Source organism: Episyrphus balteatus, chromosome 1 (genome assembly GCF_945859705.1).
Source record: "Episyrphus balteatus chromosome 1, idEpiBalt1.1, whole genome shotgun sequence".
NCBI classification, from domain to species: Eukaryota; Metazoa; Arthropoda; class Insecta; order Diptera; family Syrphidae; genus Episyrphus; species Episyrphus balteatus.
Window position 1 is genome coordinate 111,040,312 of NC_079134.1, and position 14,669 is coordinate 111,054,980.

Here is a 14,669-nt window from a genome sequence, read left to right on the forward strand (position 1 = left end):
ACTTTTAAAAAATAAAGTCAATTTAAATGGAAAACTTCTGTTGGCATTTTTACTGTTCAGTAGGGCTCAGATTCTAGAGGAACTTATTAAAAGTAAAAACTTAATCAAAAGTATATTCAACAGCCTTTAAAGCTTTGAAATAAAATTAGGTTAGAAAACAATGGATAAAAATACTAAAAAAAAAAAAACATTTTGAAGAGCCATCTCCGAGGATACGGTAGAAAACAAATAGGTAGCTAGAAAACAAATAGCTACTATGAACGTTTTTTTTTATTCTTAAGGGCTACCAATTTTTATTTTTATTGCATGTAATTTTCTGATAGTTATTCTGGTGTTGCCGAACAAATTTATTTTACAATTCAGAAAATTCGTGTTTATTCAGTTACGATCATAAATAGATCACTTAAGTGAAAAATAAATTTATATTTATATTTATATTATATTTCACTTCAATTAGGTATATGTATATTTCAGTTTTCAGTTTTTTTTTGATTTTCCTATAGTTCTGCTATTTTAGTTTAAAGTAATAATTTTTATTATTTTCATAAAGTCTTCTAAATATTATAATTTGTTTAGATTAAAGTCATGTAAGTATCGTTATTTTATTGTAGTAAAATTTTTTAATTTTTTACTACTATTATTATGTTATATTCATCTTTATTTAAATTTTATTAAGACCTCTTTTTTTTCAAAATGTGTTTATACTAATAGTGTGGTTGTCTTCGTTTTGAGATACATGCATTAATGTCTTCTAAAACAGTTTTTTTTCTTGTTGCATTTTTTCTATGTGATTTTATTTGTAACTTGTAAGTGCCTAAAGAACTAGAAACATTGTCATTGTTATGGCATGATGAATCCATACTATGTACACAAACTCGTACATAGTAGACAAATAAATATTTATAATTTCATACATTATTACTTACTCTTTATTATATATAATGTACCAGTATGTTATTTATTATAAATAAATACATTCCTATTGAAGTGTGTGTCATATATTAATGTTATGTTATAAAACTTTTTTTAATCTTACATAAAACAGCTATTAGTTGCTTTCGCACTATATCAACAATCCATTAAATTTGAACATAATTCAAAATATTTTTTTTTTCATAGCGAGGCTTGTCTGCAAAGCTCACCTTTTTTAAAGCTTAATTTCAATGAAAAAAAACGAGTACGTACCTATTTAGTTTATTACTACCTTTTCATTTAGAATTGAGAGATCGAGTTGGGTTTGGAAGGGAAAGATAGCAAAATTTGGAATATACTGAGCGAATGCTTTAAAATCGAACCAAACCCATTTCGACTTGATCTAGATTTTTAAAGTTTAAACGATGTTACGATGTATAAAAACGTAGGATTTTTCAAAGTAAACATAAAAAGTTTTCTTATCTACTTGATGTCTACTTTAGTATTCCTCTAAGGGAAGGCGTGATGATCAAAGACACAGCAATTTATTTTACTAAAAAAAAATACAATTTTCAATTAAATTAAATATTAAATAAAATAAACAAGCAGACATCGCAAATAACTTTAAAAATCTCGAGCTCTTAGCTGGTGTTCAAATATTGAATTTTTGGTTTATTCAAAGTCTTGATGTTGACAATATATTTTTAAGCTAAGGCAAACAATTTTTTTTTATTTCGTGGACGTCGTAATAGTTTCTGGAAGATTTGAAGTATTAGAAGGATACTGATGTAATATATTTGAATTTATTTGAATTCTCTTCAGGTTGCTGGCTTCACATGAATCCTCATTTTTGTGTTGTGTTGCTGATGCTGATCTATAAAGCATTGGGGCAGCTGCATATGTTGGATTTGATGGTAAAACAGAAAAGCAATTTGTATTTATATTGCTAAGACTAGGATCTATGATATCGTAATACCCAAGTGTTGGCGTAATAAGTTGCTGTGTGTTCAAATAATGTTGAAAAGTAGGAGTGTAAACGTTTGCAGTAGCTGTAGCAGATATATTAGAAGTTTTTGCTGCCATCACGGGAGTTGGGATTGTACTAGTTGATGTAGTAAGGGCAAAGATGCTGGGTGATTCACTTTTTGATTTCGGTGAAGCAAAATTTTGTGCCGCAGTAAATGACTTTATTGAGGATGATGAAATTTGTCGCGAAAGCGGTGTTGGTGACATGGTGTTGTGTTGATAAGGTGCTAAAATATTTTTATTCTTTTCAGTAATATTTGTGTTGAGAATATTATTGCTAAAACTATTCATTAAGTTATTATTGTTATTGTAGTTGCTTATGCTGGTAAATGTTGCTGAAGTTGCACGATTAGCGTTCTTTGTAATAGTAAGTTGTTGTTTTTGTAGCTGCTCTTGTTGTTTATGCTCATTGGGGGACTTTGTTGATGCAGCTCCTAATTGATTTTGATGATGCAATGGCTGTTGCGCTGGTTGGTGATTGAATATAGTAGCCATAATATTTGCCGGCGGTAATGCAACCGGTATATGATAGTATTTACAAAGTTTACGTCTACACTGACCATTAGCATGATCACGACACACAGCCACACGTTGATCACATACTTCAACTTTGTCGTCTAAAAATAAAATAAGTAAATGTGTATATAAGTATTTATAAGATAAGAGAGTGATAAATTAAATTGTATGCACATATTTCAAATTTTTAATGGAGTTGTGCGCCAAAGAGTTGTCAGATGTCCATTTACATCTATGGGAAAGCAATCTAAAATTATATCGTCGGCTTACAAGTAAAAGTCACCAACTGCAATAATGTAGTTGAATATTGATGCCCGACGCACGTTTCGACAAGATTCCACTTGCCGTGGTTGAAATTTTTAAGGGAGTTGTGTACCCGTGACTACGACATGTGGAATCTTGTCGAAACGTCGGGCATCAATATTCAAGTAATTTGAATTACAAAAAATCGCGGTAAGTCCGTTAAGTTATTTAAAATAAATAGGATGAAATTTCGTTCACCTTAATTAAGATTATTTCTCTTAAAAATATGGCCGTAACATAGTTTTAAGAAAACAAAATTTTCTTGTACTGAACTAGAAAGTAGGTACGAAAAAGAAAGTACGAAGTTACAATAGGTACTACAGAAGGGATTAATTTTGTTCTATTGGCCATACATTTTTGCTGGTACTTTAATTTAAAACTTTCTTATTAAGAAGTGATAGAGATTTTAATTACCTATATACGTATATTTTTTACACAATGCATTTTCTAATACGAACAACGGTACTCCTAGTGCAGGAAGTTATAAACAGGAAGGCACGAGTAAAATAATATGGTGATCTGAATTAGTTAAAACATCCTAAATATAGCGAATAATAAACAAGAAGCAATATTGTTCGAAAAAAAAATGAAAGAACCTTGTTACTTAACGTTAAGGAACAATACAGTTCTAATTACCAGATAGAACTTTGAATCTTTGCAGAAAATATTTCAAATGGAATCTTTTTTCATTTAAAAATAAAGAAACATTTTAAATTACATATATTTTTAACATCTTGTATTCTGGAAGCAAAATAATGATTTATTACCTCACTTTTTATACATTCTTAATTTTCTTATCAACGAGAAGGCGTTGAAGCATACGATTTTTAGTATTTAATAACAAATTATTTGGGGCAGTGTGCTTCATCGATAAATTTCGTATTGAAATCCACAGTATTGACAAAAATAGTATTTAATGTGTTTCTTTTTACTTTTTTCCCCAAATTTTGCCTTTGAAATTGACAATTGACTGAAATAACTTGATTTAAAAATTAGAATTAGGTAGGTTTATAATTCTGGTTTTTGAAAATGGTATATTTCATAACTGTAAGTGTTTCAAAATTATTTGCATAGTAGGTTTTTCACTGCAGTAAAACTAGAAACTGTGACGGTTGGAATTGTGTTAAGTGCTGCAAAATGCGTTCTCTCATGGATGTTGAAATTAAAATGATTAAATTCCGTAACTACAACCTGGAATCAAATTGAAAATTAAGTGAAACAAAACAAAAAATTCTTAACTTTTTCAAAAATATGAAACAAAAATATGTGTTTATCATTGAAATATGCACTAAAAACCATTAACAAATAAATGCCATTTTAAAGGAAATTGCCTGATTCGAAAAACTGTCTTATTCTATTCTATTAATGCGGAAAAAAAATATGTATTCACACAAGAATCCTTGCCCTGATAATAACATTCCTGTTAAGAAATTTAAGTAGATTAATAATTTTTGAACTAAGGGATGGGCTAACGAAAAGAAGTGATTTAATTTGTTGGAATGACCAAGGATTGTTGGGAAAGATCTAAAAAGCACTATTCGTATACTACAAAAAGAAATCACCTCACACACCATGTTGTTGTTACTTTTAAAAAATATTTGGATAGATTTTATTAAGCAAGTAGTTTTTCTAGGTGCTTATATGGCAAACCAAAAAATTCAATGATTTTTACGCTTGAAAAAATATTTGTGTTTTTTGGTTTTTAAGGTTAAATGCAACAAATCAACTAAAGCTTCTTAACAGGAATGTTATATTTACTACATTGAATCAAGTATGAATTCTAAGTCAAAAAAATAACATTTGAGGCGCAATGCCCACACCAACTTACTTTTTATAAATTATAAATATAAGAGGTAACTGTGGTGTATGCGTATTATTTTTTTTTGTGAGGTGAATACAAAATTATGCTTCTTATTTTTAAACTAAGCGAAAACAAAAGTATGGTTAACCTTGGGCAAACAAACAACGATTTTAAACTAAAGATTTTTTCACAGGAAAAAAAATCACAATTTTTCAGGTTTCTGATTCGAAATGTTTTAAAAAAAGTTGAGCTATGGTCAAACGAACCAAAGTGCAGAACCAACAATATTTATACTGTTTAAAAAGAAATTATTTTTTTTGTGATATTTGAGGTGAAAAAAAAATAATTACGTTATAATATAAGAACTAAGAGTGGGCTAATAAAAAAAAAATCTTGTGCTATCCTGGCTTAACCTTGGGCAATCGAACCAGGAAGGTTTTTCAAACCTTCGAGCTTTTTTGTAGAGCGTTCAATTTTATACAAGAAAATGATTAAATCTAGTCTTTTTATAAACCATAAGAAAATTTAAAATTCCAAACTCAAAAACACAATCTTTTCCATGTACCTAAGTCATATGGGAAATAGAAATTTGCGATGTGGCAGTACTTACATAATATTAAGGTCTATAGCTCTTACATCATATTTATTTTACAAAAAAGTCCTACTATTACTTTATCTCACAGTATCGTGGTTATTTTCTCAAATAAGACAGGAGTTAGCTTAAATTGAAGGTATGGAATAAAATGTTTGTGAGGAAGATTTGGAGAGGTATGCTGAAGTCTATCTGTCAACCCGCGAACCTTTTAGAGATGAGTCATAAATTTTCATGGAGTAAACTCTGCCTCACAACACCTACGGAGTTAGTGAGATCTCCTAGACCTAATTTAAGTACCCAAAGATACTTGGCTGATGTTCTCGAACAGCATGCGGTTCCAATCACCCCTAGATTTGGTCCACAAATCAGTCTGATGCACGATAATGCATGCTAGAGTGGTTTGAGAATATCTTCATGATTAAAATGTGCCACCTTTGAATTGACCACACAGATATCCGGATGTAAATTCAACAGAACATGTCTAGGAAATGTTGAAAAAAATGCATTTGCGGCCGAAATCCACCTCCAAGCATTCTTGATTAACAGAAAACTGCAGTGAAAGAAAAGTTACAACAAAACCTTCAAAACTTAATTCGTTGAATGAATAGACGACTCCAAATTACCATATGCGCTAGAGGAGACAATGCCAAGTATTGAAAAAAATTATTGGAAATAACTGTCACGCGTTTCCATTTTTTTAAATTTTTTTTCCTAAAAAACAAAAATTATTTTAATATCAGTTTTCAGACCTTGAATTGCTAAATTTGGTTTATCTTTTTTTTGGTTAATAATACTGTTGCAATTTAGCATTTTTCTGACTTGCTAAACAATAAGCAAACACAAAAAAATACAACAAATAATTTTAAAGCCATTTCAAACAAGATGCAGGGGTATAACTAAAGAAAAAAAAAGTGTGCGTTAATTTTGAGCAGGAGTTTATGAACACCAAAAAAATGTTTTTTTTTAATCAGTCTAATTACACTGTGTTACAAAATAAAAATCATGTTAATTATTTTGGAAGTGACCTAGCAGAGGTTGTAGGTATTACTGAGTACATCATATTTCTGAACTTAAAATTTTGTATAGACCCTCAAAATTTCAAGTTATCGTAAAAAAACGTTTTTTCGATGTTTTCACATTTCAACGGTTTTTTATTCAGTCATTTTTCGGTCAATTTCAGATTTGTTTACAGTTCTAAACAAAGTAGAACTTGTTCTTTTTGAAAATATTTTATTTATTTTGCTCAAGCACAAAATTGGGTGTAGATTTTATGGACTGAATCTGAAAGTACAACATTTATTCCCCTTTTTTTTCGGAGACCGTTTTAAAATACATTTGGTGTTTTCACTTCCAAAGTAATTAACACTAGCCCTCGAAATTCGAGTGCCAATTTCTTTATTTTTTTTGATTTACAACAATTTTGAACACAATTATACCAAAATACTTTTTTTATTTTATATAGTATTTGTTGTTGTTTTCTCGCGCTTAACTACACTTTTTAAAGACAAAATACATAAGTATATAATATAGGTACCTACTTTTTGATATATTTTAAACCTGATTCAGATACCTATTGTTGAACAATAACGAAGAAAAAAATAACAAAAATAATAAAAAATTATTTAAATTATTTTAATTTTAATTGGAGCGATTGAATATAATTCAATTTATATTCAATCGCTCCACTTAAAATAAAAATAATTTAAATAATTTTTTATTATTTTTGTTATTTTTTTTCTTCGTTATTATATCAGCCTGACCACGGGCATACATTTTTTAAGTGTCTGAATTTAAACAAATTCCCTTAGAACATTAAAATTCACAGTATATTCATGCTGTGAGTTTTATATAGTGTCGTGTCGTAAACACCGACCAAAATAAGGCGTCTTAGTAAGGGTACGACAGATCTAACTGATGAGCCAACTGTCGTACCTGGGCGAAACGCTTTACAAATTTTTGGAGTTGAGGTCACTTGAACTTATAAATTGAATGATATTGTTGAACTACGCTCAACTACGTAAAAAAAGTATCGAAAAAGAAAATGCAAAGTGTTTTCGACTTAAGGGCAGCCTCCACCAACTTCACTCAAATTTGTCATTCACACCATTGTATATATGTATATTTCTAGGGCGTTATTTATTGCACTTCCAGTTGGAATGATATTTGTGGTATGGGGAACAAGGGGAACTTCCAGCAAATGTCATTTCTGGGCTGGTGAAGATGTAAACAAACGTTTTTTGTACTGATAAATAGCTTTTTTTGTTGTAATTGACATTGGAAAAAATGTTTGTTTACCTCTTCACCAGTGGAGGTTGACTTGAGAAAGAAGTTCTTCTAGTACTTTTCCACTTGGAAAAGCGCCATTCAGTTTTCCAGGAAAATTTTAATGAATGCGTTCAGATATTTATTAGAGATTAAAGATAGGTTCACATTTTATTAAAGGTGCGTTCAGGTGTTGATCTTCAATGTACCTATACAGTAGAAAAAGGTAATCCGTGGTACTGTGTGGCAGTGAAATTTTAAGCAAAACATCTCTTTGAATGTGAGAATCGACATTTTTTAATTAAACAAATCAATTCTTAAGGCTTTACCACACCAACTGTGTCGCACGACAACGTTTTTTTCTGTTGAAGCCATAACTAGGTACAATGACCTAAAAAGTGAAATAGTGGGAAATTTACAAAAATTTCTAGCGCCATTTGTTTTTGGAAAAAATTACAAAAATTGTTTTTGAAACCAAAAAAAAGGCTTTCTGCATCATTATTTTTAATTTTGTGGTCGGAAAAACTGTCACAAAATAAGTTTGAAAATTTTCACTTTTTGCAAAAAGTGGCCGTTGTTGTTATACATACGGTGACCGTATTTCTAAAAGTGAAACCCGGGACCAGTAAAAAATTTGTTGGGTCGTTTTGAAAACTTTGTTTTTTTTTTTCAAACAAAAAAAAATATAATAAATAAAATAAAATGATATTGCTTAAACGAACATTTTCGTTGAATTCATTTAAGTCGTTTACGACTAAGTCAAAAATCAAGAAAACGGTTTTATAATAGGAACTGTTAATAACTCCTGAAAATAATTGTTTTATCAAAATTGTGAGAGCTGTTTTTTAACATTTTAATTTTATTTTAAATGATTTTGAAATTTTGTAATATTGAATTCAACTGTCCTTAAAAGTTTTGAAATTTAGCTGGGTTTTTCTGTTTCATAATGTATGTTGTTCATTATTCGAAAAAAAATTTTTCTGGTGTAGCTTCCCAGCCTGACAAAAACAAGCTGGAATTAAATGAAAATTGATGAAGAATTTTTAAAAACTAATGCTTTAATTCGAAAAATTAAAAAAAACTTTTGTTTTCCAACCACTGTTTTCTTGTTTTTCGTACAAAGTAATTAAAATTTTGAATACAAAAATCAGAGAATGTGGAAATACGGGACAATCACGGGACAAATTACAAAATAGGGGACACTTATACGTCCCGGGTTTCCTACATAAAAACCAGGGACAAGCTATAGAAATACGGGACAGTCCCGGGTAAACCGGGACGGATGGTCACCGCAGTTATACATAACTTAAAGTGACCGAAAAAGTGGGAAATGTACAAAATTAAATTTTTTTTATTTCTTTCTAGCAATATTTGTTTTTGGAAAAAAACTAAAAATTTTTTTTTTAAACCAAAAAATAAGCTTTTTGCTTTTGTCGTCGTAAAAACTGTCATAAAATGAGTTTGAAATCTATCACTTTTTGACTTTTTGCAAAAAGTTGCCGTTGTAGTTATACTTTTAAAGCCTTAAGGCTTAACTACAATCACCTGAAAAGTGAAAAAGTGGGAAATTTACAAAAGTAAAAAAAAATTATTTCTTTCAACTCCATTTGTTTTTGGAAAAAACTACAAAAATTGTTTTTCAAACCAAAAAATAAGCTTTCTGCATCATTAATTTTAATTTTTTGGTCGAAAAAACTATCACAAAATGAGTTTGAAAATTTTCACTTTTTGACTTTTTGCAAAAAGTGGCCGTTGTAGTTATAGGTTTAACTACATTGGCTCAAAAAATGAAAAAGTACAAAAGTGAAAATTTTCCAACGCATTTTTTGTATGGTTTTTCGGGCTAGAAAATTAAAACAAAAAATGCGGAAAGCATATTTTTTTTGTATAAAAACAATTTGTTAACTCTTTCTTACAAAAAAATGTGAAAATTTTCAAACTCATTTTTTGACAGTTTTTCTTACCTTAAAATCAAAAATAACACTGTGCAAGTTTTTTTCAAAAAAATTTTCGGACCTGAGAAATCGAATGGCATCATTAGTTTTTCGATTTATCAGTACGACTTCGAACAAAATTTTGTTCAGAAGTTTTTTCAATAATTTTAAGTATTTTGCCTGGTTTGAAGTAATTTTTCTTGTTTATGTTGCTATTTATTCGACTATTTATTATTTATTATTATTTACTACTAGCATAAAACAAATAAAGAATTTTATGCAATTTATTTAACAATTTAGCAAGAAAAAATTCAAAAAATTTGGATTTTTTTGCATTGTTATCGTTTTATTATGTATTAGTGGAGGAACTAAAGCAAATTACAGATCCAATTTTGATAATTTCTGTTCTTAAACGTCGGCAATGAAAAATACTTGAAAAACTTTGTATGTGTTAAAAATTTCCGGTGTTGCCGTTTTGTTTATTTTTTCAAAACTTTTAATTTCATAAATGAAATGATGTATAAGGATTATTTAGATTATTTACAGAAAAAAATTGTATTGGAGTGAAGGATAAGATTAAATCGTTTAGGCAATTTTCTCACAAATCGGCTTCAAATGTACAAAAAAATGTATTAAAACACAACGGCAATACATTCGTTACTAAGATATACATTTTCACAAAGCCAGTAGTTTATGCTGGTAGTAAATAACTTTTGAGAAATGACTTTAAACCGGGCAAAATGCTTAAAATTACTAAAAAAAATTTGTTCGAAGTCGTACCAATAAGGATAAATCGATAAACTAATGATGCCAATCGATTTCTCAGGTCCGAAATAGGGGGAAACAGTCAACAGCGCACTTTTCTCAAAAAATTTTTTGAAAAAAACTTGCCCAGTGTCAAAGATTTCGACATGCACAGTGTAATGATGCAGAAAGCTTATTTTTTGCTTCAATAAACAAAAACAAATAGCGCTAGAAAGAAATAAAAAAAATTAATTTTGTAAATTCCCTTTTTTTCACTTTTTAGGTTATTGTATATAAAGAACAAAAAAGACGTTTTTGTTCATAAGAAAACGCTTTGTCATGCGGCATTTGGTGTGCGATAAAATATTAGTGCCTTTTATGCAAAAATGTAAACGTCTAAAAGTGAGAACTTGGTAAAATGGTAAAGGAACTGTCAAATTCTTATGTTCTTCCAAGCGAGAAAAGGACGAAGATAGATTTCATTGGTATCAAAAGTGTTTACAAAAGATTGGACCTTAGTAATAGACTCGATTTTAATAGCATTCATACATATGTACATGGGGCACTTTTGAACATAAGAGAGCCTATATTTTTAAAACATCAAAATTCAATATAAATAATTTGCTTCACTAACCAAATGTTCTTTGAAATCGAAGTTCAATGTTACTGTTCATTGTTAGTAAACTTTACAGATCAAGAAGACGAACATATTTCGTTCAAGCTGTGGCGAAAGCAAAAAGTGTTCAAATGTGCCCCACTCTCCCCTACATATGTATAGTATTTTGTTCGACTAAAAGCAGGATTAATTGATTTAGCGAGCACTGACGGGTCTCAGTTAAAACAATTTTGAGTGTTATTGTTGTATATATATTTGTTTGATGTAACACTTACCTTCAGTTAAATGAACAAATCTGCAATTTAACCGACTGCACAGAGATCTATTAAAATCTTGGCACACCGGGAGGGTGTCCAGTAACTAGAATGTTTTTTTGAAGAAAATAAAAAAAAAATTTTGTTAGTGTCTTAAAATTGAATGTCAAAAAAGAATATAAAACATTTGCGAATAGCAGCAAAAATATATATAAATATAGATGTATATAGAAATAATAATATCTTTTTTTTAATTTATTGTTTTTTTTTTGTGCAGGAAATGCACTTTTTTCTTTTGAACAGAATAACAATTCTCTTATAATCCTATTTAAATTATTACAAAATGTACATCATATAATTTCTTATTTAAACCACTTTTTGTTTTAATTTTTCTCTCGTGTTTCAATGCCATCAAGTAAGTACGTATATTATATTCAATAAAAAAGCACATAGCGAAAAGTGTTATTCTTGTCTATTCGTAAGAAAATTAAGCAGCAAAGGAAATAAAATGTTTTATATTTATAAAGCAAGTACACAGAAAGTATAAAAAATGTTTTTAAAATAGCGATATGAGAAAAAACTTCAAACAATAACTTTAAAAATTTAAAACAAATAAACTCACATTATATTTTCTTAGCTTTTGGTCTGTATTTATATTTTCTGGAGTTAAACTATTGGCACTCTACATTTTAAACGCTTTAAATTGGATTAAATAAAAATTGATTGCTGGTACTTTGTTTTGATTTTTATTTTTATTATTTTTATTTATGAACAATTTTGTGGATGTGATAAGGATGTATTATTGCACAGAAACATATCCTAATAGGTGGCACTAGAAATAGTAAGTAGGATGCGATTTGTATTATGTTTTAAGTATTTAGGTAACATAATAGACATATATAATTTGTTTTATTGTTTGATAGCTGTTTGATTAAAGGTAAATGTGTATACAAATAAGTATAGAGTTTTTTTAAGCCAGAAAGAAAACACATTTCAAATATGTGTAATAATGTCGCCTACAACAAGAATTTGGCAAAATAAAGGTAAATATACTGCAAACAAAATGCAATAGGTTATATATATGTTTGTTTTTAAGAAGCCAGCACAAAAAGTATTTTATTGTCAAATATTAAGTTTCTTACGTTAAAAAAAAAAAAACACAAATAAAAAATGCATACCTACACATTTTAAACAAAAAAGTATTTTTTTTTAATAATTACAAAAGAGATATGAAACTATTGTTTTGCGTACTAAAATATTTTGTCAGAACTTGATTTTTACCTAATAACATATATAATGCCGTTCATTAGAATAGGACACTGCGAGTATAATACACCCGTCTCCGGAGGGGCTGAAATTTAATAATGTATTGAGTTTTTGTTTTAAATTTTTGTAGTTAAAATGTTCGTTTTATTTTATCAAAACTTAGGTTATAATTTAAAATAAATGTCTGTGTTGATAATAACGCAGTTGACGAAATCAAAATAATTTTGTTTGTATTTCGGTAACATAATGTTACTTTATATACATACATATACCTATATTTATAATTCATTTTAACATTAGATTAAAGAGTTTTACATTTTTAAATTAATTCATTAAATTTATCTTTTGAGTTTCAATATTGTTTTGGCTATATGACTATATGTATGGTAGAAATTGTATATTCATGTGGACATAGGCGTCCAAAGGTTTCTCTTTATCAAAACCCCACTCTGCCTACCACCTTCTACTCTCACTTTCCCGTAGAGAACCTTAACCTTAGTGGGAATTTGTTGGTGTAGCAGCAAATGAGAGAGGGGGAGAAGTTTTTCCACAAAGGTTATTCTACTAGGAACCATGCGGGAGGGGAATAATCTCCTAGATGAGATCACTAGGGAGTCTACTGTTCCATTTAGAATAAACTAATTACTCAGCACTTTGGACTACTTCGATATTTTCAGAGCTAAAGTCAATAAGAAATTAAGGATAAGGAGGAACTTATGGAACAACGACAAGCCCTGGATATAGACGGACTTTGATGTCGGAAAAGGTTCAAGATAAGGCGACACACTGTCATGCTACCTTTTGTACATCATCCTTCAAAGAAAAAGTTCAATTCAGTTTGGATGCGGAATAGACCCAATTTATGTATGCGGAACTCATATGGTTTCCAGATATGTCACGCCAAAAATGATGTGTATATTTAAAATAAAAGCATCAATTGTACGCAACTACCGACTCTAGTTGGAATTAATGATGGTACATAGGTAGTTAAAATTAAAATACAAAATATATTTCAATTTAAGAATGAAATTGACGTATTAGCTGCGTTTTAATCGATTGCGAAATTATCCATATAGATCAGGATAATCGGCCCTAGCGAGGTATCCGCTGGAGCGGAAATTTGTCCGATTTTATACGAATCGGATAGTTTTTACCTGTCGGAAATACACCTTGAAGCAAAATTTTGTATAAAATCGGAGAATTTTCCGCTCCGACGGATACCTCGCTACGGCAGAATAACTCATACTCAATTTCCCGTCCCTAATTCTTCTCCCTAAAAAAGGCTACTGAAAGTAATTAAAAAAAATAAATAAACTGATTGAATTAAAAAAAAAATAACTTTTAAATAAAAAATTAATTTAAATAAATTAAAAACTTTTTCTGAGCTATTGTGGTTAAGAAAAGAACAAATAGATAAAGCTCAGAAAATGTTTTAATTCATTTAAATTAATTTTGTGTTTAAAAATTATTTTTTTTAATTCACTCAGTTTGTTTATTTTTTTTAATTACTTTCAGTAGTCTTTTTTATGAAATAAAACTTATTATTTTATGAAAATAAACTTGGCTTTAAAAAAAAGCACAAAAAATTAATACTCATTAACGTGTTTTTTTGACTTAAATGATATGAAAGTGTAAAAAACAACTTAAAAAACGAAGAAAATTCTATTTGATGCAAAATTGTGGAGAAACGGTTGTCCGCAGAAAAAAAAAGTTTTGAGACATACTTAAACTGTAATAAATTCTTGGTTGGTTGTAAAAAAATCTTTCAAATCAAACGTAGTTTGGCAAAAATACGGCCAGTTAAAGGACAAGAGAGCAAAAATCATGAAAACCGTGGTAACTCGAAAACGGGAAGAAAACGAGAAAATTACCTCTTAAGTTTTTCGACTAAAAATTACCTCAGGAATCCATGGTTTTCATTTGGGGCGGTTACTGTGGGACACCCTGTATATGGTTTTCTTATTAAGCTCAGGGTCGATTCTTGTTCTATGATATTTTGAAATGAAAAATTAAAATTTCACAGTATTCACATCGAATTCGATTCTGATCATAAATAGAACTTTAGATGAAAAAAGGGAAAAACAAAAAGGAAAAACAATACACAAATTCAAACGAATGGCGTGGTCAACTTACAAACAGTATTATCAAAATTATCACGTGTTTGCATAGTTTGGGTATATTTAGCTGTAAGGTCCAGATATTTTTTTTTATTTTCCCCAATTTTTTTTTTTAATTTTTGCCAAGAATTCATGCATTTGGCCCCTGTGTGCGATGCTCTAAATTATCGTTTTAAAAATGTTTTATATCGATATAACTGGCCTCTTGGTCGAGAACGAGACAAATGCTTTGCATAATAAACTTTTTGTATCTAAATGGTTATTGATGGAGAAAATTATTTTCATAAAAAACGCATTACCTACAGTTTGAAAAAAAAAATTGT

The 14,669-nt window shown here is 29.1% G+C and overlaps 1 protein-coding gene across 1 annotated transcript; it reads right to left on the reverse strand.

Moving 5' to 3' along the window:
• Nucleotides 1-1,531: 1,531 nt before the first annotated feature.
• LOC129906665 (putative uncharacterized protein DDB_G0291812) lies at nt 1,532-11,613 on the reverse strand. Its single transcript, XM_055982532.1, has 3 exons — nt 11,586-11,613; nt 10,985-11,069; nt 1,532-2,555 (listed from the first exon to the last, which is right to left on the reverse strand). Exon 3 carries the CDS (start codon nt 2,431-2,433, stop codon nt 1,642-1,644), a length of 792 nt encoding a protein of 263 aa, XP_055838507.1. The 5' UTR covers nt 2,434-2,555; nt 10,985-11,069; nt 11,586-11,613; the 3' UTR covers nt 1,532-1,641.
• Nucleotides 11,614-14,669: the final 3,056 nt, after the last annotated feature.

What these genes read in the sequence shown, in the direction of transcription:
- LOC129906665 (XM_055982532.1), bottom strand. Translation starts at nt 2,433, where the DNA reads ATGGCTACTATATTCAATCACCAACCAGCGCAACAGCCATTGCATCAT.